Source organism: Grammomys surdaster, unplaced genomic scaffold (genome assembly GCF_004785775.1).
Source record: "Grammomys surdaster isolate TR1022 unplaced genomic scaffold, NIH_TR_1.0 126059, whole genome shotgun sequence".
NCBI classification, from domain to species: Eukaryota; Metazoa; Chordata; class Mammalia; order Rodentia; family Muridae; genus Grammomys; species Grammomys surdaster.
Window position 1 is genome coordinate 5342809 of NW_021620869.1, and position 27076 is coordinate 5369884.

At 48.2% G+C, this 27076-nt stretch overlaps 1 protein-coding gene and 1 long non-coding RNA gene across 5 annotated transcripts in view; one reads left to right on the forward strand and one right to left on the reverse strand.

Annotated features, from left to right (window-relative positions):
• Asb18 (ankyrin repeat and SOCS box containing 18) overlaps positions 1–16764 on the forward strand; it is a 62089-nt gene extending 45325 nt beyond the window's left edge. The window contains exons 4-6 of one of the 2 annotated variants that reach the window (XM_028755331.1): positions 566–1073; positions 14813–14926; positions 16450–16764. In XM_028755331.1, the coding sequence (XP_028611164.1) occupies positions 566–1073; positions 14813–14926; positions 16450–16635 (808 nt within the window). In that variant the 3' untranslated portion in view covers positions 16636–16764. The remainder of the gene's footprint in view (positions 1–565; positions 1074–14812; positions 14927–16449) is intronic. The other variant, XM_028755332.1, reaches the window with a different exon arrangement.
• The window catches only part of LOC114610722, a 29951-nt gene extending 3150 nt beyond the window's left edge, over positions 1–26801 (reverse strand). Inside the window, exons 1-4 of one of the 3 annotated variants that reach the window (XR_003709727.1) lie at positions 26605–26801; positions 12773–12923; positions 3266–3428; positions 2489–2794 (exon numbers count right to left, since the gene is read on the reverse strand). This is a non-coding gene — a long non-coding RNA (uncharacterized LOC114610722). Of the gene's footprint in view, positions 1–2488; positions 2795–3265; positions 3429–8102; positions 9938–12772; positions 12924–26604 lie in introns of those variants that run through there. The other 2 variants (XR_003709728.1, XR_003709726.1) reach the window with 2 other exon arrangements.
• Positions 26802–27076: the final 275 nt, after the last annotated feature.

Genomic DNA, 27076 nt, shown 5'->3' on the forward strand with positions numbered 1-27076 from the left:
GGATCGGTACAAACATAGCCCCATATGTCAGCATGAGTGTGCTTCTGCCTGTCTCTTCTGATGAAAAACATTCTGGTGCCTGTCTGAGAGAGAGTCAGTGTCCTTGAGGCAAGGAAGAAGCCACACCCCAATCCCAAACTGGGGCAATATAAGGCTTGCCTTGTACCTTCCTTTTCAGCCCTTTCCAGGAAAGATTGGGGTAGCCTGATCGAAGGGATTCTTTCTAGGCCTTAACCTCCAAATTTGACCAAGCTCAGATAAAGTCCGAGTGACCAGCGCACTGAACACTCTTCATGTGGACATTACCTTCCCAAATACCACCACGCAATTGCCATTCTCATCCTAAGTCTAAGTGCTTATGAAATGCTCCTGTTCATTTAGTGACAAGTAGATCGGGACCCTGGGTTTGTCACAATATTGTTTTGTCTCAGCTCTGTTCGCTCCGCAGTGGGTAGCCTTGGCCATGGAACTCCAAAGTTCTGTCTTTGGCTGGTGCTCACCCGCCGGTTGCACAGCGGGTCGCCGCTGGTCCCGCAGGCTGGTGACCGATTTGGCCTCCCCGCAGGTGCGCCCGGGTGCTGCTGGAGCACGGCGCAACAGTCCAGCTGGAGGGTGGCCCCGGCCGAGACACACCGCTGCACGTGGCGGCCCAGCGTGCCCTGGATGAGCACGCGCAACTCTACCTCGGCCGCGGCGCACAAGTGGACGCGAGGAACGGCCGGGGCGAGACGGCCCTGAGCGCGGCGTGCGGAGCGGTGGCGCGGAGCCCTGACGAGCACGCGCGCTGCCTGCGCCTGTGCGCGCTCCTTCTGCGCGGCGGCGCGGCGGCAGACGCGCGCGACGAGGACGAGCGCAGCCCGCTGCACAAGGCCTGCGGCCACGCGCGCCCCAGCCTGTGCACGCTCCTGCTGCGGCACGGCGCCGATGCGGGCGCGCTCGACTACGGTGGCGCATCCCCGCTGGCGCGCGCGCTGCAGACGGCCACGTGCGCGCCCCCGACAGCGCCGCAGCGCACGGTCCAGGCGCTACTAAATCACGGATCCCGCTCAGTGTGGCCTGATGCTTTCCCCAAGGTAAGGGGACCCCGGGGTAGCTTGACCATGCAGACACTGGATCTGCCAAGGCTCACACGCTGTGTCCAAAGTGAGATGACCCAGGCAGCCGCGGGAGGGTCTGCATTTCTCTCTAGCTCCCGGGGGAGGTGGAGGCTGCGGATCTTGGGACCCTACTTTAAGGAGCGAGGACTTAGAATTCTCCTCGTGGTTAGCAAAAAGGGAAAAAAAAAAATGAAGAGGCTATACTGTTGATAAATATTCCAGAGTGTCACCTTTCGAAGTAGTCTCCCGGGGAACTCTTGCTTCGGTGGTGCCATCACAGCGCCAGCTCGTCTTTTGGTGTAATTTTCAGAAAGATGAAAATGAGTCTCTTGTCACAGTTGGCGTTTGATCTGCAGTGAAATCACTCAACCTGCTCGGCGCCTTGTTAATGAGAGCACTCTACACCTTCGCAAACCCCTCACCCCTGCCGTGCAATTCACCCGAGGTGCCCTTGTGCCAGTCACCCCAGGCTTGAGACCTCCACCCCTTGCTCTGGCTGTGCCTTTGCAAACTCTGCTGGGCTCACCTTGTCACTTTCTCCGTCTGTGAGGTCGTTATTCATATAAAAGGCTCATGAGAGAAAACGACAAACAATGTTACCACAATAAAATCCCTAGGCAGACACGGACAAAGTACAATGAGGGAGATGTACGAATATGCCATAATGAAATCATGAAAAAAAAAGTTAAAAGGACATCAAGGGGCTGAGGAGATGGCTCGGTCAGTGAAACGCTTGCAGCAAAGCACGAAGTTTGAATCCCTAGCACCCATGTAAACGCCCAGCTTTGGTGGCTCATGGCTTCAGTCCCAGCACTGAAGAGGCAGAGACAGGCCGACCAGACTCCCTAGCCTAGTTCATCCAGACCCAATGTATTAGTCAGAATTCGCTGAAGCAGTGGTTCTCCACCTTCCTGACTCTATGACCCTTTAACACAGTTCCTCATGCTGTGGTGTCCCTAACCATAAAATTCCTTTTGTTGCCACCTCATAGTTGTAATTTTGCTGTTATGAATCATTATGTAAATATCTGATATGAAGGATGTCTGATTTGAGACCCTTGTGAAAAGGTTCTTGGGGTTGTGACCCACAGGTTAAGAACCACCACTCTAAAACAACAGGACTGATAAAAGATATATATATAAGTATGTATATATACTAATATATATGCATATAAAGCTGCATATACATATATACATATACATATACATATACATATACATATACATATACATATACATATACATATACATATATATATATATATAGAGAGAGAGAGAGGGTTTATTAGATGGTTGAGAGGCTGTGGTCCAACAATGGCTGGCTCCAGACAGAAAGACTGACACTCTAGTAGCTGTCAAGCCCACAAGACTGGATGTCACAGCAGTCCCTACCTGGTGCTGGAGTCCTGAAGAAGTTGGCTTTAATACCAGCCTCTGCAACAGGATAGATGAAGTTACCAGTGGGAGTGAAGGCAAGCATACAGAAACCAAGGTCCCCTTCTTCTGTGTCCTTTTATGTTTGTTGACACCAGAAGGTATGGACAAGATTTAGGGTGGATCTTCTTGCTTCATATAATCTGCTTAAGAAAACTTCTCACAGGTGCACGCAGAAGCTTGGGATTTAGTTGATTCTAGGTGTGGTCAAGTTGACAGTGAAAATTAGCTATCATCTCCATACCCAGGTTCTTGTAAAAGACCCTGTCTCAAAAATAAGATGGACAGCTCCTGAGAAACGACACCCAAGGCTGAGCTCCAGCTTCCCCGTGCACATGCACACACACCGGGACCCACTCATATAAATAAATAAATAAATAAATAAATAAATAAATAAATATATAAATAATCTTGAGGACCAGCTAGCCTGGTGTGTGCACCAAGGTAGCAAACGAAAGAAGGCTGCCTCAGGCAAGGAGAAAGATGAAGCTAGTCACACTAATGTGCCCGACTACACACACACACACACACACACACATGCACATGTGCACACAAAGACACACAAATAGCATTCCCAAAGTATTATCTAGAAGAAGAGACTGCCTTCCCCCAAAGACTTCATTGAAGGAAGTCAAATTGATCATAAAATATTGGTTCACTTCATTTTAAAAATCTCCCCCATCTCCCAAGACACTTCCATCACATACAATGTAATAAATACACACCTACACATACCTGTGAACATGGATGCGTGCCTGGTACATTTGGAACCAGCCTCTGGAAAGCCATACCCCAAAGATGATCCAAAGGAACAGTTTTCAAAGCTCTGAGAGAGTGAGATTCATACATTCCTCTCAGATGACTTTGCCAATGAGCATGTTCAGAGAAAAGGATGCATCTGTATGGAGAAGGTTCAAAACTCAGTACTGAGGCCTCTCCTAGTGTCTCCTCACCACACAAGCACGCTGACTCTTTCTTGATATTGTCACCCAGGCCACTCCCCTGTGGTGCTCTGCCAATACACAGATTTCAATATGGCAGGCTCTCAAAAGGAAGTGCTGCCATCCTTGTATTCTGGGACACCTCCAGATTCATAGCTCACACCCTGACACTCCCCATCCCCAGCAGGATGTGTTCAGCTGCCTGGGACGTGGACACTAGACTCACACTGATTGCCCTTCAGATCACATCCTGTCTTCATAAAGCCCAGACATGCAGGTAGTCATTACCGCATGGAACCACACAAAGAATAAAGGACAGAGTGGATCTCACAAGATGGGCTGCAAACAGGAAGTGACTGACAGTGGTTTCAAAGGGAGGTGGTAGGTTGGAGCAGTGGAGAATGCGGCTTGATGCCAAACCTGGAGACCTGGGGAGTCACAATGTAAGAGAGAACTGACTCTTGCAAGTTGTCATCTGACCTCCACATACATGCTGTGACAAGTGCATATTCACACACACAACACACACACACACACACACACACACACACACACACACTGTACTGTACCTCAGTAGTGACTGAAAATAGTCCTTTGTTGACCTTGATGCCATTTCATCTTGAGGGATCCCCATTAAGGTGTTGGACTTTGAGGCACAGCCCCTCCCCCTGCCAGCCTGATCCCTGGGGATAGGGCTTCTAGGGGCAGCAGGCACCCTGCCTTGACCTACAGAGGCAGCACATGGCTCCATGCTCCCCTCCAGGTCTTCAGGGCCTCTGTTCTGAGACATGCCCAGATGCCATGCCAGCCACATGGGGTGTGGTCGATCATATGTTCATCCCGTCATACCTCAGGATTGGGGGTTGGGCATGGTCATGGGAAGCATTTGAGTGCTGGTGGTTGCAAGCTGAGGTTCTCTGGTCAGTTGCCCACCAATGTGTAAGGAACTAAAGAGTTACTTAAGAAATCTTTATACTAAAAATCATTGCCATTTGGAGCTGCCATGTTTCCCAATGTGACAATAATAGACTAACCCTTTGAACTGTAAGCTAGCCCAATTAAATACTTTCCTTCATAAAAAAAAAAAAAAAAAACGTTGCCTGCCCTGCATTGGCACAGCACAGATCCATGCAGGCCTTAGGTCAAAGATTGTCACACGAATGCAAGGGACTTCAGTGACTCGAGGGCACAGGTCTGATGCATCAGCCGCTGGTCATGAGGTCCTGACACCTCTGCACAGACACCCTTGAACGTCTAAAAGTGACCTCATTTTCCTGAACAGCCTACAGATGAGATGCATTCACCTACACTGAATCCAAGCTAGATGTGCCTCTGAAGGGCTAGCCTTACACTGGGATAAGCGGACAAAACCGTGGAGATGGAGGGGCAGCATAGCCCACCAGTGCTCCCTGTCAGTTTCACTTGAAAGAGTGTAATCACCTAACTGGGCTCAGCAGCCCCATGGGGTACACAGCAAGTACACACAAGGCAGAGGCAAGGAATGCTCCACAGGCGAGACACAGGCACCATGGCAGGCAGACACCAAGCCACCTGGAGTGCCACAGAGCATGCAGCCCCTGTGAGCAGCAGCCAGCCGTACTTTAAATAGATGTAAAGAGACACCCATGGAGCGCAGAATTACTGAGGCAAAAGGTTTCACGGAGAGCGTGTGACATAAATCACAGTTCCCTGTGCCCAGACAAAGGCACCGTCGTGGCATCAGGCATCCTCTGCCCTGTGCTCACTGTGCTGATGTGACAACCAAGGAGTGGCAGACTTTGGGGCCACTGTGTCCAGGCCCTTCTGCCCTGCTGATCTCTAGTTCACATCAGAGGTAGGGGTGTAGGCCCCAGCAGGTTCAGGTAGACGCTGGTAACCAGGCATCAGTCCTAGAAAGTATTAACATAAGTCTGGGCCAGTGGACTCTCAGGACAGTGAGGAGATCCAAGAATGCGAGCCCCGCTGTGATTTGGCACTGAAGGCTTTACAGAATTACTCCTAGAAATCATGACTCTGAAATGCCCCATTTTCCTTTGTCTATCTCTTTCAAGAGCACATTTCAGGTTCAACCCAAAAGAGAATGTTGGGCCCATGAAGAGGCGAGGAGGGCCTTTAAGCCCAGTGGCCTCTAGGAAGAATCTGACCGGCCCGTCCCACCCCACAGCCTTTGACTCAAGCCCTTTCCCTCCCTCCCTTCTTCTCTGTGTTAGGCTGAGAGCCACTTGAAATGACACGGGATCAAGTGATCAGTTGTATTTGTCCCCTGATGCCACCAACCCTCTCCAGACCCCTTTGCATTCTACCTCTTCCTGTGTCATGCTTTTTCCCTGACCCAGCCCTGTAATGATGAAGACAAAATGTGCTACCCCTGCAAGGGTCATAGGTAACTAAGCCTCGGACCTAGCAGTAGCATAAGGATTAGGCCAGCCATGAGTTTCCCTAACTGCTTCATTGGCTGTGGAGCCTACGCACAACGCCTCTCATGTGTTCACACATGGATTCGTTTATCAACCATGCTAAGGGGCTTGAAGGCCAAAAACACATACTGTTCTTGCAGAGGATCTTAGCTTAGTTCCCAGAACCCACATCAGATGGTTCACAACCTCTTGTGAACTCCAGGACTAGGGGGTATCCAACACCTCTAGTCTCCTCAGACACCTGCATTCATTTGTGCACACATACACACACACACACACACACACACACACACACACACACACATTCACATAGTTAAAAATAATAAAAATAACCATGCTTAGGAATCCTGCCTGAAGTTCCACTGGGGGCAGGAGAACACAGACTTCCGCCCTCATGAGCAGCCTGACTTAGACAATCATACATCCTGAGCTGTGTCACAGAAGCACTAGACTTTGCAAGTGTCAAGTTTCATCTTGGCCTCGGTTGGCTGTGTGTATTATTTATTTATTTTTAACTGCTATGGTAAAGAAGCTGACAGAAACAGCTTAAGAAAATTTGTTTCATCTCACAATTTGTGGGTCCAGAGTGCCATGGTGAGGGCTTCATAGCCTCAGGAGTGTGGTGTAGCTGGTCACATTGCACCCACAGTCAGGAAGCAGAAGAGAGATGGTGCTTATAGCTAGCTCTCCATCACAGTCAGCTCAGGTCCACAGGGGGAGCCGCCCACGTTTAGGATGGGTCTTCCCATTTCACTTAACCAGATGTGTCCCAGGTGAGTCTAGATCCCGTCAAGTTGACAATCAAAATTAATCATCACACTGGGGTATCAGAGACCCCAAGTATGCAATGTGCAATCCCAGGTCTGAGGGCCAAAGCCTTGAGCAGAGAGTATTAGACACCGAGCAGATACCCTAGGACAGGGCAAGCCTTTTCAGGAATGTGTACCTTCCAGGAAAATGACCAAAGGGCTGAAGTGGAAATAGAAACACACACCCATACCCATTCTGCATCCCCACCCCCACCCATGCTGAACCAGCTGAGCAGGCACCTCAGCACCTCTTGAAGGGCCTGGTGAGCCTTTGCCTAAGGACAAGAGAGATCCAGTTAGTTCATTGTTTTTAAAATGAAGGAAGTAACTAACAAAATCTGTGCAAGAAATGAATCTGCTTGAGTGTGGAGAAGAAAACGGAGGAGAGAGCAGAGAGGACCCATCGGCCATTGTGAAAATTCAGATGGGGAAGACGAAGACAGAGCTGGAAATACAAAGTGGGGAGAATGGAAGATTCTGCAGATTCCAGGTCTTGGCTCACCCCCGAACACTGACAGTGCTGGAACCAGAACCTCTGATTTCTTGTTTTGTATCTAATTCCAAAATTAAGTAAGGTGACTTCAGCTGCTGACTAGTTTCCCCAGATTTGGGCAGGAGATTGTAGAACTGTGGTCAAAAAGCAGGCGCAGTTTCCCTGGCTGCCCGCTGCGCAGCAGTGTCTCCAGGGGAGGAGGGACGGGAGCCATCAGGAAGCTTGCCTCTGTTTTCCTACCCTTCCTTTATTTCTCCATCTACATATAAAGCAATGTGCCTGTGTGATTTTTCCCCTTAATTTTCTTTCTGCCGCCTCATTAGCTGAAGAGCGTGCGCTTGGACACTAATGACATCAACGTGTCAGAGTAATGTGGCAGCCGCCTCTCTGCAGACAGCAAGGAGGCAGCGGAGATTTTTAAACTGTGTTGGCGTAAAAATAATGAAGGCAGCCAGCTGCCTGGCAAACACGAGGGGCACGGTGCTGAGGGGCTGGGGAGGGGCGGGGAGCCCCAGAGAGGTGGAACAGAGGGAGAGACAGAAAATGAATTCCTGGAGACAGGCAATAAGACTTTGTCACAGTCTGTGACCCTGTGTGGGGGAGGGGTTGGGAGAAGGGGTGGTGCTTCGCCCTAGGGGAGGGCAGCTCTTTTCTACCCTGGATGGGGGAGGTCTGTGTAGCATGCAGTCCCTGAGAGGCATTTAGTGATTTTTTTGCAGAGAAGGAACAAGTCTGGGGTTGGGGGAGGGGGATAGCATGGCCTCAGAAAACAGAAATTACCAGAGCCCACCTGAGAAGCAGGAGACTGGGGCTGGGGGCTGGCTTTCCCCAGCAGAAAGGAGAGAGTGAGTGAGAGCTGATGGCCCAGGATTGGGACTGGGGACACCAGGAATATCAACAAGTAAAGAGTACCTGGCTAGAACAGGTCAGAGGGTGTTCCTGGGCCAGAGCCCTTCAGCTGCAGCTCAGTCCGCTCTGTCTCCTTTTCTGAAAATGGCTGAAGCTTGACTCGGTGATGGTCATAGATTGGAAGAAAAGAACCAGAAATTCTTACAGTGCAAGAAATGGACCAGAGGTTCTTTCGATGCAATGTAGGGCATAAGAGATGGCTCAGTGGGTAAAGGTGTTTGCCAACAACCCTGACAGCCTGAGTGAGTTCAATCCCCAAGAACAATGTGACAGCAAGAGAAAGAACTTTCTCAGGTTGTCTACAGATGGCCACGCGCTTGCCTGAAGATATGGGCACACACAAAGTGAACAACATTGTTACAGGGTCAGTGAGATGACGGGTCTAGAAGTGGTGGTTCCTGTCTTCTGAAAGATGCCTTTGAAGATAGAAGCAAGAGAAGACAGGAAGGGCAGCCTGGGGCAGGACTAGCATAGCAGCTTCTCACTGAGTGTCCCCCTGCGGTGGCATTGTGTATAGGCAGCCAGGAACAGTGGGCGGGGAGCTGGGATGCAACTGGGATATGGAGCATATATGCATAGGTAGAAATGGGGAACTTAGGTACAGAGCAGCCTGAGGACTCTCCTAGAAAAGGGGGGACAGGAAGAGGTCTCAGCGGATGGACATGTGTCTTATAAGCCACCCTCCACTCTGATGACTAGACAGAACAGGACCAAGACTTCCCCAAGTGTTCACAGACTTACACCAGGTTCACCTTTATCAGAAAGAAAATGGAGGAGCCAGGGTGATGATGGTTCAATACTCGGACCGCTTGCTCTGCAGTCAAGAGGACCTTAGAACCTACATAAAAATACCCAGACAGAGCTACATGCATGTCTGTAATCCCAGCATTTGTGGACCAGGCATCAGGGAAGAGGTAGATCTCTAGACCACTCTGGCTACCCAGCCCACACTGCAAGGTTCGGGTTTAATGAAATACCATGTCTCAAGGCAGTAACTCAGAATTCAACAGAGGAAGACAGTGAATGTGCTATGCTGGCTTCTGCGTGCACAGGCACAGGCGTGGGGACCCATGTACTCATGAGCATAAACTACATATCCAAGAATAAAAAGTCAGTGGATCTCCAGGGTCAGGGGACAGAAAAAAAAAAAAAGGAAAAGTACAGCATCTGAAGTGTAGAGAAGAAATGTGTTGTCTCAGCAGACGATCTGGAAGAAAAGCCGAGAGCTGAGTGAAGACGGCTTCTGTGATCTGTGAAGGCAGAACAGGCTAAGGACAGTCAACAGAAGGATCTGACAAGAAACAGGCAGAGAGTGCAGACTAAAGTCAGGGTGCTATTCATGCTTCCTGTGCCTCCTCAGGTCCCCTCCCTGATGCTCCCAGTTCAGGTCTTTATCCTGCATGGAAGGATAGAGGGCCACATATCAGCTGGGCTGTGCCTGAGGGCTCTGCAGATAATTTAAGGGTAGAAGAAAAAGAAGTCATGCTTCCTCCCCTCTTGCTCACCCAATCCACACCACCCATGTCCTCTCCTGACTCAGCAACAGCTTCCCTGGTCCCAGACCACACCCAGCTCACAGTCTCTGCCAGGCAGGCTCTGGTTTCACTTGATATCAGGCTCCCGGGGATAGTCATGATCTCTGGACTCTAATAAAATCACCTTGATCAGTTCAACCTCTGAAGTACTGAAAGTGGAAGGAGACCAAGAGAAAGTATCGGGCACAAAGGACAGACTATATAGCCAGCCAATAGATCAGCAGTTCTCAACCTTCCTAACACTGAGACCCTTTAATACAGTTCCTCATGTTGTCGTGACCTCCAACCATAAAATTATTTTGTTGCTACAACATAGCTGTAATTTTGCTACTATTATGAATCATAATGTAAATATCTAATATTCAACCTCCCAAGGGGTTGTGACCCACAAATTGAGAACAGCTGCAATAGATAGTGACATTATTCAAGGTAAGCCTAGAATAAGAGAATCAGGAGCCATATTCCAGAGAAATGTAGTAGAAGAAAGCTTGCTGCACTAAAAGTCTTAACGTTTAATTCAAGGTTAAGTAAGTGTTCTTGACAAGAACAGGAAACATACCTAAGACATTCAAGCAGAACTGTTCATAAAGTACATGGGGGAAGAAATCTTACTAGCTCTCTAATCAGAAAACAGATTACTTCTACAAATATAAAAGATAGGCTGGATTCAGATTTCTTGGCTACAATATCAGCAAAAGACCATGAAATATCCTTTGTGTATATTTTTGAGACAAGGTCTCATGTAGCCAAGCCTGGCCTCAAATTTGCTACATAGTTAAGAAAGACCTCGGGTGTAGTAGCATACTTCTGAGGTGGAGGCAGCAACGTGCCACCACACCAGAGTGTTATATGGCACTGTGAGTTGAAACTGGGGCCCCTTGATGCTAGAGGAGCACTCTACCAAACTGAGCTATGTCCTCAGACTTCATCAGCATATTTTCAATTGAAGAAAAACATTTATTGAGGGTGAAGGAACACACAAATTGAGCAGACACAAAGAGAAAGAGACCCTCTGCTCAAGAAGCTGAAAAAGCCCTCAACATATTATAAAGGAAACATTTGGACACTAAGACTATTAGACCCAAGGCTGGGTAGCTTTCATTGGATACCAAAAGAAAAGTATTTTCAGATATGAACAGCTCAGAAAACATATCCTTTGATCCTTTTTTTATTAAGAACAAAAAAGTATTTCTATTCTATTATTTATTCAGCAGATACATATGAGCACCGGTCAGGTGCCAGTGAGATGCTGGGTACTTTGGATAATGGGTGAGCAGATCAGAGAGCCCCATACTCCCTCCCTCAGGGACCCTGCAGTTAAACAGGGAAGAAAGACATTGTTAGCCATGAGTGTAATAAGGCCGAGGAGATGCTAACCTGAACAACAACCACAGAGAGTGTCTCCTCAGATAGTGTGCTATCTCAGGAGAACACTTAGTACTACAGAAGGAGCACGCCCCCACGGTGAACTAAGAGTGAGTGCAAAGCAGGTGAAGTAAAGAAGAATTTCAAAAAGCAAAAGTGAAGTGAGGCACAGTGGTCCATGCCTGTGATCCTACATTTGGGAAACTGAGGCACGGGATTGCAAGTTGGATATCAGCCGACAGTAGCCAGCAAAACAAGAGGGGGGAATTAGGAAAATTGCACGGGCCAGCAAGAAGTCGCAGCAAAGCTCTTGCCAACAGGCCTGGTGACCCAAGTTCAAACCCTGAGACACATAAAGTAGGAGAAAACTAACTTCGGGCCAGATGTCTTCTGACCTCCATCCACATCACTGGCACACATACACATGCATACATACACAAGAAATGAATGCAGATATCTTTAATTAAGAGAATTCTATGTGATCTTTTTAAATGATACTCCTTGGCCTCAGAGTTAGTAACATGGATGATGTCTTCTGAAGCTGGACAGACAGGTACTGGGAAATGTCCCTGTATCCGTGTCTTCTGTATGAGGCTGTGCCCACTAATCTTGGGCCAGCATGTAGCTCTGCAACCCCTTCCCTCAAAATGTCCAGCTTTTTGTTGTTGTTGTTGTTGTTATTGGGATCAACACAATGCTTCGTTTATATCCTGACAGTTTTTATGGAAGGAAGAAGGGACTGGAATGTATCAGTAAGTTCAAAGTGGGCAGGAGTTAAGGTTGGTGGCCTTTGAACCAAAACTTGAAGGCAAGGAGGAAGTAACCTGCACAGAGGGCTTGGGACGAGCAATCCTAAGGGGCAGTCAGTCTGTGACCTGGTGCAGCCTGAGCTCCGTGTAGAGTAACAGGACCAAGGTGGATGAAGGTAGTCGGGATGATGAGGGTGGGAGACTGGCAGGGGCTCTGAGGGACACTGTTGTGACTTTGGCCATTGGTGATATCTGCAGAGCAATGGCACCGCTGACTGTTTCATAAGATCCCCCCCCCACCACTGCCATGATGAAGAGACTAGACAAGGAGGACAAGTTGGAATGCTGACACGGTGACCCACATGCGGAATGCTGGCATGGTGACCCACATGCAGAATGCCCTGGGGCTAAGGAAGCGCTCTGATTCAGGGTGGACCTTGAAAGCAGAACTGTGAGGGCTTCTCCACACTGAATATGGATAATGAGAGACATGGAAGTCAAAGGCAGCCCCAAGGCTTCTAGCCTGAGAGTTAGAAAGATGTGTGTGCCTTCAGCTAAGACGGACAAGACCAGGGCCAGGACAGCAGGTAGCAGTGTGTGTACCAGGGAGCCCAGCTCAATGCACCCAGGCTAGAAGGAAGCCATTGGATGGATATTCAAGCCCAGAGTCCAAGAGAATGAGATTCTACCGGCCTGGAGTGCAGTGGCGTGGGGATGGTATGGGAAGCCAGGAAACTGGGTGAGGGACAACAGAGAAGAGACAGGGACAGGAATGAACAGAGAAACACCCGTCTCTGAAAGAAAGAAAAAACCATGGAGATGAGAAAAGAGCCCAGGAGAGAGGAGAGTAAGAAAGAAGCCCAAAAGGATGAGAAAACACGCAGAAGACAACATTTTCTCCCCCTCCCCCACCCCCACCCCCCACCCCCGACTGCCATTCTGAGTGAGGAGTACTGACAGCTACCTTTCCCCAGAGTCATGGAAAAATGGTCTCTCTGCCTTCTAAGCTCCCTTCAACACTCACCTCTAAAGAGAATCAATCCTGCTGCTCCTCCACTCAGACACCTCGAACAGGCCTGTGCCTGAGGTACAGGGCGGGACTTCTCATGGTGCACGCGATGCTCCTCATAGCCTTCTCCCGCCCATGGCCTTTCATGTCTCTTCACTAAATTTCTCTAAAATGGAGATGGGATGCCAAGAAAATACAGGTGATTTTCATCCCAGAGAAGTTAAAGTAAAATGTGCTAATAACCATAGCAGAAATTGAAAACATGATACTTAGATGAAGTACCAGGGTTTAACAATGTCAAAGGAATGTGTTGGCACCTGCTGCTGGCAGTGTAGTCAGAAGCAAGGCCTTTCCCTGGTGTTAGGCCTGGATTTGAATCCTAAGGAAACACTTTAAAAAATTATTCTGTCTTCTTAATTCCAAAGATTGTCTACTTTTGAAATTCTTCCCAATAACCAAGAGGACTAAAATTTTATGATTTGGGGACTGGAGAGACAGATGTCTTAGCGGTTAAGAGCACTGACTGTTCTTCCAGAGGTCCTAGGTTCAATTCCCAGCTACATGGTGACTCACAGTCATCTGTAACTCCAGTTCCAGGGGATCTGACAGTCTCACATGACATACATGCAAGCAAAATACCAATGTACATTAAATAAATAAATAGATAAATAAATAAACAAATATCAACAAGATGAAGAAGTGGGGGAATGGAGAGATGGCTCAGTGGTAAGAGCTCTGACTGCTCTTCCAGAGGTCCTGAGTTCAATTCTCAGCAACTACATGGTAGCTCACAACCATCTGTAATGGGATCTGATGCCCTCTACTGGTGTGTCTGAAAACAGCTACAGTGTACTTGTATACATAAAATAAATTTAAAAAATCTTTTGAAGAATAAGAAAAGGAAGAGGAAGAAGAGGAGAGGAAGAGGAAGAGGAGGAAAAAGAGGAGGTGGTGGTGGCATCACATAATGAGATGCTAACTTCAAAATCAAACATAACAAATTAGGAATAAGATGATTAGGCCAGCTACCAATTGTTGTTGACAGAAAACATAAGATGATGACCAATGTAATAAGATTTTAAAAAGTAAGTAAGAATATTAATATCAAAGATGAAAAAACACTGGCTGCAAAAATGCTTATCTGCCCAGAAAATAGTGCTTATTAATTCTTCAACCCATGTTTGGCTCCCAGCACCCACATGAGGCTCCTCACAATCCTGTAACTCCTGCCCCAGGCAAGCACACGCACATATACCTAGGTAAAAATTAATTTCTCTCTCTCTCTCTCTCTCTCTCTCTCTCTCTCTCTCTCTCTCTCTCTCTTTCTCTGAGACAGGGTCTCACCATGTAGATCTGGCTGTCCCGGCACTCACTATGTAGACCAGGCTGACAGACCTCAGAGAGATACTCAACCTCCCAAGTACTAGGATGAGAGGCATGCACCAACCACCACACCAGGATGAAATACGCACATACTCCAGACACACAGACACACAGGCACACTGTAAAAATAAAACTAGATCTTTAAAAGTCAATAAGTAAAGAGTCCTATGGGGATTGTGAGGTCAAGTGTAAGGGTCATGAAGTAGGAAGTCAACGACAGTAAAACTAGTTCCTTGCCCCCATCCTTGCCACTCTTTCTTTCCTGACACTAAAGAAATTGAGGTGGAAAATTTGGACCACACCCCTCAGGCCACACTGCCCATTGAATTGCTTTCCTTTGCTCTGAGCAGCTCTGTGGAGGCAGAGGTCTGTCGTCAGCATCCCCCAGCCCAGCCCAGCCTCTAAACGTGACTGTTAAGCCCGAGCCCTGAGAGCACAGGTAGCCAGCCAGAGGATGTGGGCTTCCTGGAAGAGCCACAGGCTCCTGGACCTGATGGGTCAGCTCACTGACAACACCTGGAACTGTCACTCTGGGTGGTGTGACTTGGGCCTTGGAGATCACGGGGCCAGGGAGTAGCAGACACGAAATGCAAGAACATGCCTGCATTGCGAGCCTTTCTCTCGTTGGACCCCAAGCCCCTCACCCTGCATCGTGCCTCCCACTTTCCCCAGGTGCTGAGGACATGTGCACAGGTACCTGCTGTCATTGAAGTTCTGTTCAACTCCTACACTCAGCTCCGAGTGTCTGAGTCCTGGCAGGAGGCCATCCCTGAAGAAGTATACCAGGTGAGACGTTGCCTCCCTCCTTCTCTGATGCTACAGGAGAGAAGTCCTTTCTCACTTCTCTGTCTGGAGTTTGGCACTCAAACCCAGTGTCTTAGTTAGGGGTTCTGTTGCTATGACCATGACCACAAAGCAAGTTGGGAAGGAAAGGGTTTATTCAGCTTACACTTCCACATTGCTGTTCATCACTAAAGGAAGTCAGGACTGGAACTCAAGCAGGGCAGGAACTTGGAGGCAGAAACTGATGCAGAGGCTATGGAGGAGTGCTGCTTACTGGCTTGCTCATCATGGCTTGCTCTGCCTGCTTTCTTAAAGAACCCAGGACACCAGCCCAGGGATGGCACCACTCACAATGGACTGGGCCCTCTCCTGTAGATCACTAATTAAGAAAATGCCTTATAGCTGGATCTCATGGAGGCATTTCCTCAACTGAGAGCCCTTCCTCTCTGATGAGTCTAACTTGTGTCAAGTTGATATAAAACCAACTGGTACACTCAGGAAGTAAAACATCTGAAGAAGGAAGACAGGAAAGTTGAAGGGAACAGTTGGTGGTCTGTAGGCACTGCCCCTTTGGAGCCAACCAACCATAGGTCAAAATATGATAGGCAAATTGGATCTCCCCCCAAAATATGCACACCTTCATCATTTATTATTGCCTAAACATCACAGCATGCAACAATCCTACATAGCATTTACATTGTTGTAGGCATTATGGGTAATCTAGAGGGATCGAGAGTAAACAGGACTGCATATGTTTCACATAAATACGAGGCTGCACTGCGTAATAGACCCATCTCTGAGTTTTGGAATCCCGAGGTTGTGGAACCTCTGTTGACACCAAGAAACCATGGTGACATGCTATTGAACATGAAGAACTAACAGTCACCCCCCTGACCACTTGAAGAATACTGGGGCTCAGAGGGGCAGCATGCAGGAAAGGAGGCATTGAAGCTGCAGGTTCTGGTTCCTTTCCAAGGCATGCCCCCTGGCCCTGCGTAGGAACTGCAGATCATGACATGTGACCTGGAGTACTGTGAGCATTGCATCCACACATGACAGAGTCCAGAGGTGGCTCCGGGAGGGGAGGGAGAAGACCCTCCCCTTACAGAAGCTCACAGAGAACATCCCCTGAGGTCTTGCTGCCCTTGTCAGTGAATGCCTTACAAAGCCTTGAGCTGATGGGCTCTGACAGGGTTCCTGAGCCCACTGCTGTGCAGACACAACACACCCGGCCTGCTTCAGATTGATGGGTCACCTCCAGAGCTGCAGGGCTGCTGTGCCAGGAGAAGGGCAGAAAGGGGTTGGAAGAAATCAGCCCCAAACCATGTCTCTCTGATACAATGCCAGCTTTACTTTGGAAAAGCATGACACTCCTCTGGGTGGAGGCCAGGTCTCAGGTGACAGCTTTTTCCCTCTGCTGTGTCTCTCTCTGGCACCCATGAGCCACAGATGGCATGAACATTGGTTCTGTCAGGAAGAATGTTAGTTCCAGACACCATCTCACTCTCCCTCTCCTTTCTTTCTAGATGCACAAGACTTTCTACAGGTCCCTCTTTGCTTTGGCACACACCCCGCGCTGCTTGCAGCACCTGTGCCGCTGTACCATTCGAAAACTCTTTGGCAAGGAATGCATTCACCTGGTGCCCCGGCTACCATTACCTGAGACCTTGCAAAATTACCTGCTTTTGGAGCCAGAGGGTGTTTTGCGTTGAAACCACAGCCTTGGGACCCAGGTTTTTCTCTGCATCTTTGACTTTCTGCCGAGGCTCTATGTGAGAGACAGCACCCTGATATGGGGGTGCATATCCACCCCCTTCCATCTCCCAAATAACCAGGAAAGGCACAGACACATAAGCCTCAAGTGCACCTTGACGTGGAATTGGTAACTGTTACTGTAGGTGGCAAGCTGCTCTTGCAGAGGACCTGGGTTCGAATCCCAGCATTTACCTGGTTGTGCACAATCATCCAGAACTCCAGTTCCAGGGGTTCCAAGAACCTCTATGGGCACTGCATGTACATATATGCATGTAGCAAAACATTCATGAAATAAGGTAAATAAATGTTTTGGGTTGCTTTTTTAAAAAAAAATAAAATCCTCTGTCTTTTGTTTTTTGTGTGTGTGAGGAACACGTAGTTAGTGTCACAAAGGCTGCTGTCAAAAAGTACCCTAAACCAAAATCAAACTAAGAGATAATGAACAGTTTCCAAGGTCCAGCCCCCGTGGGTCAGCAGCATGGTGACTTCCTCCCTGGGCTATAAACTCTTGGACTTGTAGGAGAGCCACCCATCACTCTGGAGCCAGCCACTTGGAGGGGAACTGTGCCCAGAGCATAGCAGACCCCCCTACCAATAGGACATCCACTCCAGGGCCAGATATACCTTCAAGGGGCCTATTGTGCTTACAAGCACAGGAGAGCCCAGCACTCTCAGGACACCGGAGGATGGTAAGCCAGACCTTGGTCACTTAGGTGTCTTTTGCCTAAAACCGTCTTTCAACCTTTGCTGGTCGCACTCTGGTAACTGTTGGCAGAAGCCAGGTACCAGGAAAAGCACATGGGCTGGGAGGTGCCTGAGCTCAAACTGAGCGCCACACAGCAAGGGACATCAGAACATCAAGGCCTGCACTCCCTTAATCCTTACGTCTGTTGTTCTGATGCTTCAACATAGGGAGCCTTGCTGACCCCAAAGGACTGCCCCTCCTGTGGCTAGCCAGTCCCTAGAGAAAGAAAGCAACTCTGCTGACCATGCTTTCCCTGTGCAAACTTGTCACCCCAGGGCCCACACATGGTCACCTCCTTTATTAGACCCTCACTTAGGACCTCTGCTCTGCCTCGACTTCTCCATGACCAGTAGCCAGACACCTAGAACAAAATGCTCTATCCAGGAGGCAGAGTCAATTATGGTAAGTAATAAACCCAAGACCTGTTTGTCCTTCCTTCTCCCTCCCTCATCCCACCTCCTGACCAAGCCTAATGCCTGCTGGGTGGCCCTGTGGCAGGATGAGCACTTTCTTCTTGTAATGGTCAAGACTACACTGTTCAGTGACAATGGTGTCCTTACCTTGTTCTTTTGGGTTTTTTTTGGGGGGGGGGAGGGGGTTGCTTTATTCTTTTTTTTTTCCATGCCGGGGATGGAGCCCAGGGCCTCTCATACCTTTGGCAAGGGCTCTACCACAGAGCCATACTGTAGTCCCGCATTTGAAAGCAAGAACTTTTCATGACCACCTTCTAGAGCTAAGCAGAGTGGCCCCTTTTCTTTCTAATTACAGCTAGGATGAGATGCTTTGAGGCGAACCTCGGAGCGGATGGGCACACGCACTCCTATTGCTCCAGTGTGTGAAGGGAGCTCAGACCCCAGCAAACACCTGCAATAAGGGATGTCTCAGTAAAACCCACGGTGAAAATAAGAACAGGGACCAAGTAGAATCTACCCGTTGAGGACAGCGATCACAAAGGAGGTAGGCTGAAGGAGCCCTCATGGGCTGTCACATGTCGTCATAGTGCTCCTTGAGGATGACATCATCCAACTCCTTTGGAAGACCTGACCTCATCCTGCCCTTTGTTGTCTGTCCAACCAAAGAGTAAATAAACACTGTTTCAAGATTGCATCCAGGTGACTCTTCCCACCCCTGCCCCTCCTACTAGACTTCTAGAAATCTCCATGCAAAAAGGAAATCTTGAACAAAGGCAAGAGTGCAGGAAAGTGGCAGGCACAAAGGAGGGAGAGTGACTCATCCTCTCCAAGGATGGGTCTTATATACTGGCAGCCGGAAATAGGTAGTTCCGGAGAGAGTTAGGAACGGACCAGGAGACCTTGGTCTGTGCCTCCAAGAAATCAGAACTTCGTTGAACATACATGAGGAACCAGAGAGCAGGTGAGGAATTGCAGTCCTGGGGGGAAACTGGAGAGGCTGCTCTGTCCTGGGATGGAATTCAGTACACTGGACAGTGACGAGCAGCTTACAATGAAAGCCTAGAGACAGGTGGATTCAGAGCCAGGTACCCTCAGGAAGCAACAAGAACAGTTATTTGGAAGAAATCAACTGCAATTTGATTATGTGCGCCCCTCTCACTAGGTTAGGGGTGGTGAGATGCTGGATGGAAGGCAGATCTCCAGCAGTTTTAGAATCTGGCAGTCAGGAGTATTCTGAGCACTTGGATTGCCCCACTAATACATACATGTCTCTGCTGGTCCTAAGTCTCACTGTGACCCAGAATCCAGCCCAGATAAACAATTCAACGGATACGTCCTTCTATTCCTACAAACAAAATTAGGAAGCAGGGAGAGAGGCTCAACCCTGGCAGCGACTCAGAAGCCCAGACCTCATCAAATTCTGAAAACCAGAGCAAGTGCTTGTCCTCTCTGTGGTCGCACCCTCAGCCACCCTCTCCATCCCACACCACCTTAGAAAATGCTCAACTGTACCTCTAAACCATCATGACAGCCACCTGTTTAATTAGGGTTTCATTGCTGTGAAGGGACACCATGACCAAGGCAACTCATAAAAGAAAAATATTGGGGCTGGGTTAGTTTCACAGGTTCAGGCCCTTATTGTCATAGTGGGAAGCATGGTGGTGTGCAGGCAGACACGCTAGAGAAGGAGCTGAGAGTTCTACATCTTGATCTGAAGGCAGCAGAAGGGGACCCTCTTCTATAGGCAGCCAGGAGGAGGCTATCTTCTGTACTGGGTGTAGCTTGAGTTTTATATGAGACCTCAAAACCCATCCCCCACAGTGACACATTTCCTCCAGCAAGGTCACACCTGTGGAGAGCTTTTGGGGCCAATTCTAGAAATTTGGCAAGAATTTGACATTGGGCCAGAACAAAGAAATAGGCTCAGTCAGGAATTTGACACTGGGCTGGGACAAGGAAGTAGACTCAAGATCTTGATCATCTTGATAAGTTCCTGAATACCACAGGACTTTGTTTATTGCCTTGTCTGTTCCTTGACTATTTTTGTTTATTGCCTTTTTTGTTCCTTGACCTAGAACTAACCATATTCTTTATATGTACCTAGAATGATATAAAAGCAGACTGGAAAAAATAAACCGGATTCAGCCTCTGCGCAGGCTGGAGTCATGTTATAATGTTATCTAATTGTCTTTTTCTTTTCAGTCCTCACTCCCTCCCTTGAGACCCTGTTGACTGAGCTGGCTTGGTCACACTCCCTATGGGACAAGCATTCAAACACATAAATCTAGGCGGGGGAGGGGGCATACCTACTTAAACCGCCACACCATCACCCTCCAAAAAAAAATTCTTGTTGCTTTGATCAAATACCTGTCCATGTGTGATTTAAGGAAGAAAATGTTCATGTGATTTGCAATTAGAGTGGATTCATCCCATCATGATGGGGCGGTGGCATTCACGTCCCATTCATACTTGGGAAGCACAGAGAAATGAATACTGCTCAGCTCAGGTTCTCCTTTTCATCCGAGCCAGGACCCCAGGCTGAGGGAGGGGGCCACTTACATCTAGCCTGAGGCTCCTCACGGGCATGCCTGGAAGTTTGTCTCCTAGGTGATGCTAGATCCTGTCAACCTGGCGATACCTGGCAGCGGGACCTCTGGGTCAGACAGTGGCTCTGGTTTCAGTTTTTGTTTTCTGAGCTAAGGCATCGTTCCTCATTCCCACCAACACAGGAGATTACCGACTGTCTGTGCCCTCACAAACATTTGCTAGTTTCCATTTGGCGTGGGCTCGGGTTTTGCTTTATTTTCCTTCTGACAGTTGTTCACTTACTGCACTAGGTTCTTGAAAGTCTGCTAGAGGCTGAGCTGGGCTAGGATGCATCATTGGCCAGGAAGATTTGGTGTTTGCCAGCTTCCCATGGACCTCATAGCCAAATAAAGCTGTACAACTTGTCCTGCTTCAGCAGGTCTCAACCTTTGGGTCACAATCCATTTGGTGGTAGAATGACCCTTTCACTGGAGTCACCTAAGACCATCAGAAAACACAGATACAACTCATAACAGTAGCAAAATTACAGTAATGGAGTAGCAATGAAAATAGTTTTATAGTTGGGGGTCAGGACAACCTGAGGAACCACAGCATTAGGGAGGTTGAGAACCACCATCCAAGATTTTCTAGAGCCATTTGGGCAGGGCAAGGGGATCTTGGAGAAAAAGGGCTCTACTCCCTCCAGCTACCCCCTCTCTTTCTCTCTGTTGAATATGGAGGGGTAACATATTCTGATGTGCCGTGACATCACTACATCTTGACCTACCAATAGGGAGTTTCCCTGTCTTCCACCTGACCGTTGAACAGCATGATGTCACAGCTGCAAGATGATGGTCAGGAGATATTTGCCAGGACACACAAATAATATTCTGAATAAATATCATGCCTGTGTGAACAAATGAGTCCATAACACCTACCATGGCTGTTTGGCATGAACTCAATCACCCACATTAAATGGAATTCACTCATTGGTCTCCCAGAGTTGAATGATTGCTAGAAATGTGCTTTGTTTCAGCAAAATAAAACTGACATGAATTTTTTGATGGCTATTACAAGAAAAGAAAGAGGGCCAAGAAGATGAAGAGGAGGAAGAGGAGGAGGAAGAGGAGACAGAGGCTATAACCTAAAACAGGAAGAATACGAAGGCAAGGAAGGGAAACTATCATTCACTTGAGATAAACTTCCAAAACCAAGCTCCTGTGAAGTGAGGCTAGTCCAGCTTGCTTCTCCTCCAGCAAACAATACACACCTTGGTGTATCAATATTATTACTATTATTATTATAGCTATTATTATTATTATTTTGTCTCTTCTTTCCCCTTTATTACAGTTCATATTCAACTCAATTTTTCTAGAGTACAGAACATAACGTCAATTCTATACGCTTAACATTTGTTTTTTTATTCTATTTTATTTCAAATGACTTATCTCATTTTTCAATTATATGCATGTGTGTGCCGGCGCCAGTGTCCCTGGAAGCCAGAGGCATCACATCATCTGAAGCTGGAGGTACAGGTGTGAGCGGCCTGACGTGGAGGCTGGAAATTCAGCTTGGATCGAATGTAAGAACCCAACCTGCTATCAACCACTGAGCTCCCTGCCTCTCTAGCCCTGCAACACAGAGTGTTCAATGGCATATTTATTTGGTTTCAAATTTATACAGAAGAGATCCTTTTAAAAAAAATATTTATTTATTTTTATTTATACGAGAACACTGTAGCTTTCCCCAGACACACACCAGAAGAGGGCATCGGATCCCACCACAGACGGTTGTGAGCCACCATGTGGTTGCTGGGAATTGAACTCAGGACCTCTCGAAGAGAAGTCAGTTTTCTTAACTGTTGAGCCATCTCTCCAGCCCAGAAGAGATCATTTTATTTGCTACTTGTATACAAAGGAGAAAAGGGGCCCATCTTCTCCTGCTTTCATCAACTACGTCTGATTACTGCTTGTTACTTGACCATGTTGAATTCAGAAACACACAGGCGAGGCCCTCTTCTGCCGTCAGCCCTGAGGAGGTGGGCCTCTGCAAGTGTACCCTCCCCTGGATGGAAGGAAATGGTCACAGCTGGACCTCTACACAGTCCAGAGCCCAGGGACAATTAGTACACAGGCAGGCACTATGAGATATGCTCATTTGAGATTCTGGGTGCAGCATTAGGCATCTTCATAAAGCGTAAGTGTCAGTTTAATTTAAAGACAGGTAATAATCATGGATTCCACACGAACTGCAGAGAAATGAAAAGCACAGGCTCTGTAGATCTAAGAGGCCCTGCTAATCTCAGCAACTGTGTATAATCAAATTCCCAGCCTCCGAGTTAACCCTCAGGCACATGCTGAGGGTTGGGGAGGGGGGGCGTGCCGGATGTTGAACTTGTGCAGAAAACACCTACTCACTACAGGAATTACTATTCCTGAAATACGAGCTTGGAGGACCATCCAGTTGACTCCAACCACCCAGCCCTCCTGATCCACTAAGGGGCATCTAAACAAGTTGTTCAGTCCCTAGAACCTGGGATGCTAAGTTTTCTTTGGCTACTAAAATCTGCCCCAAGACCACATGATAGGCTAGGAATATTGACTCTTTTTTTTTTAAGATTTATTTATTTATTATATATGAATACACTGTAGCTGTCTTCAGACACACCAGAAGAGGGCATCCAGATCTCATTACAGATGGTTGTGAGCCACCATGTGGTTGCTGGGATTTGAACTCAGGACCTCTGGAAGTGCAGTCAGTTCTCTTAACCTCTGAGCCATCTCTCCAGCCCGAATATTGACTCTTTTATCCCACTGTTTCAAAGATATATTAGAAGGCAGAGAGGCAACTCAGTGGTTAAGCACAGGGTGGTCTTGCACAGGACCTAAGTTAAGTCACCAGCACCCATATCTGGTAGTTCACACCTGTCTATAACTCCAAGGTATTCCAGGCTCTCTTCTGGACATCTAGGGGCATCTGCACTCATGACACCAGACTTACACATGATTAAAAAATTTTTCTTAAATCTTTTTTAAAGGTAAATTATTTCTTTAAGAAAATCTTCCAGGTGTAGCTGCAAAGTCTAAGCATTTCCGTTCTAGACAACACACCATCTTATCGCCAGGACTTAAGCATCATCTACAACCATCAAAATATTCCGAACACTCTAGGATTTGTCTTGAATGTTCCAGTCTTTGAAAGATGACATAAACATTCAATTGTTTAAGTTACATTGCTACCCTGAAATAAGCCCAGAGTCCTGTGAAGGATTACGGAGATGGGCAACGTCCTTCTCGTCGAGTCCTGCAGGTGGCGCCATTAGCAAAGTCTCTCACCCAGGCCCTTCGGCCTGCTCCGCCCACACTAGAGACAGGAAGAAAACACCAAGCGTTTTAGCCTACCTGCTGAAGGGAAGTGAGCCCGGGAAAAACTATAGACCCATAAAGTACCCTATAGAATCGCAGGGTGCAACATTAAAAGTCCGTAATTAATATATTGATTATGGAATGGCTTGATTCCTTTGTATTAAATATGCACGTTGTATAAGGGAGGTGTCTATAAATAAATATGATTTTCAGTTGACTTTTTTATGGTGCCATAATGACGGCCCGATCCTCATTTGTGTGTTAAACGTGTGCTTTAACAAAATTATACATTCCCCATTGTAATGTAAGTGGCTGGGCTCGCAGTCCCTGTCTCATCTCCCAGAATCGTGTTTCTGCAGTCCTAAGACTCTTTGCTTAATCACTCCAATAAAAAGAGTAGATTCTTTTGTAATGCAATTTGTAAGCAGTAAACAGAATTGAGAGCGCAGTATTGCTGTTGAGCGCATTTAATGCCTGGTTTTAATTTGGTGTGTAATTATTCATTTGGTAGGCGCTTCCTACCCCCCCCCCTCAGATTTCCTTTCCCCTGCTCTGAAGAAAGTTGGTGAGTCTGAAAAACAAGGTTTCCGTGTATCTGATGTAAGCCGGAGTTTGATGCAGTTGTTATGAAGAGAACATTTGTTTTAATCTGCTAAAGACAGGAGGTCACATTAACGAGTAATACAGACACATAAAAATGTGATTACGGCTTCTAAACAGAACGCAGTAGGCTCCTAGTTAACACAATGAGATTTCTAGGAAGTGATGCATAAGTTCCTCAAAAATGACACATTTCTCACGTTCTATTCCAATTAAATTACTCAGGCAGCTAACAGCGATGAGCGCAAAACACGGGGATAAAATGAGGGTTTTCTTCTTGTAACTGTATCTCTGTGAAAGTATATTTTTATGAGAAGCCGTTAATATTAAGCTATTATTTTTCAACTGCGCTGGAAGGGATGTCTTGAGCCTTTCTTGTCGCTAAAGAGCCTCCCCCTTTGTCTCCCGGGTTTGCTAATAGGAACAGAGAACCGCTCGGCTGGGTACCGCCTCCACCCGAGTCCTTGGAATGAAGAAAAAAAAAAAAAAACAGGCTGAGGGAGGGAGGCTGTGTGTCCCTAGTGTCAGTGAGGCTGTCCAGAGGCCTGCATCTGTAGGGCTCCGGACCTGGGAGACCCATCCGCTCCCCGCGGCGCCGGCTTAAGCTGGGGAAGCGGAGCTTGCAGGCACTCGCGCTCCGCGAACACGCGGGGAGCGCTCTGATCGCGCATCCCAGGCGTTGCGCTCCTGCCCCAGGCCGCGGGGGCGGGGAGGGGGCTTCACTGTGCAACACTGGGATGAGGGTGGCGGAGGGGTCTCCCAAAGCCTGCAGAGCCCCTGCTGGAGGGTCTGTGGTTCAAGAGTCTAGCCCACCCTCCCGTGATCCGGATCTGCGAGTTGGGGTGTCCCAGCTGCGCTCAGACCTAGGGAACAGGGTGTCAGAAAGACAAAAGGAAGCGACGCTCGCTCCTGCCGAGGATGACAGCGAGCTTCGCGCTAGGGTTGGGGAAGAGCTCGGAGCACAGCGGCGGAGCCACCCTAAACCGAAATGCGATTTGAAGTCCTAATGAACTTGATTGCGTGAACATTTATAATCCCCCATGGCCCTAAATGAAATCAGATATAATCAGAAGATACGGTGAAGGGAGTGTTTACAGCCGACGCCGGGCGGCCGCGGGACGGGGAGATGCGGCCCCGGTATTGATGTCGAAAATGATGGATAACGCGGGAATGGCAAATATACTATTTGTCTAATGGCTCGGCAATTAAATTCCCCTGTAAATGACCCATGCCTCATTTCATCCTAATCTATGGAATTTTGATTGAATTCGTCAGCTCTAATTGAAAAATACTGCACTTTAATGCCTGCATTGCAGTTTCGGGACGAGAGTGGTTTTAATGAGACTGTGCCCCTCTGACCCGGGAATATTCCAGACTTTTATTCGGAATTTAAAGCCAGAAGATTGCTCAACTGAGCCCTGTGATTTCCTCTCTGCTATCCACGTCCATCCATCTCCAGATGCGATTTAATAAACGCACTTGAGGATAAATGTGTCCCCGACCCTCCCTTGCCTGGTGGCACCCAGTGGGGGAGGCGCCCTCTCCTCGGGATCTGCTGGTCAGGGCCTGAGGCCTCACTGGAAGAAGGGGAAGAGAGCTGTCCTTCCCCGAGGCACCCCAGCCAGGAACAGCGCCTTCTTGAGAGCAAACCCAGGTGCCCTACCTGTAGGAGGAAGGCGTAGCGCTAGCGACCTTCTCCCTTCTCAGAGGCAGAGTAGGCCCCAGAGCGCTTTATATGCAAATGGCGAGGCAAAGCCATCCTTGAAAAATTAGCTACTTGCTGAAGCATATTTACTAGATTGAAATGAGCTAAAGAGAAACAGTTTACGTCGTGTAAAGGAGATAATTGAGCCGCATTAAAACTGGAATGTTTGCTCCTTTCCAAAAAAAAAAGAGAGAGAGAGAAAGGAAGAAAAAAAGAAAGGAAGGAAGGAAGGAAGGAAGGAAGGAAGGAAGGAGGAAAAGCCGAGGAGGGAGACAGAGGTAAATAAATGTTCCGGTGGAAACGAAGTGTATGCTGTTCAGCGACCCAAGTACCCAGTCCTGGGGGCCTCGCCCGGCCTTGGCTGGAGCCCACCTCTCTTGGACTCCTTGAGGTTTGATTCCCACCGCGGCGGGCAGGGGGCGCAGGGGAGTCAGGGTCACGTGACCACCACACACACACACACACACACACACACACACACACACACACATACACACACACAAGCAGGGAAGTGGACCGGGTCAACAGGGGTCCTTCCAAGGTCCTCCGCCCCCCTCCCCCGCTTCACTCACCCCGCCTCCCCTCCTCCACCGACTTTCGAAACAGGGTAGCACCGAGATGGTGGCGCTGGGGGGGACGAAGTCTGGAGCTCAGCAGGAGTCCAAAGTGCGCGGGGTGTCCATCCCCTGCACCGAAGACGGATGTGTTTGAGGTTTAGCACCCTAAGAGTTTGCAGAGCTGTTATTTTAAGCAAATGAGACAGGACACAGGAGCCACCTCCCCCGGAAAGGCAGTGACTTCTGACGAGGTAAACTTAATGACAAGAGCGGACAGCAGGGGCCGCTCCCGGGACTGCAAAGACCTCTGCGCCTGGGTCTCCACCCCCAGGATGCGCCTGCCCGGGGCGGAGCTTCGGGGCCTCCACCCACCCACCCACCCATGCCTGCCCTGGAGGCGTCGTGGGTGGTTAAATACCATGCTGTATCCGGAACCATTTGGTGGCCTGTGAGATGTTTTTTAAGGCCTTGCCCTCGCACTGACTAG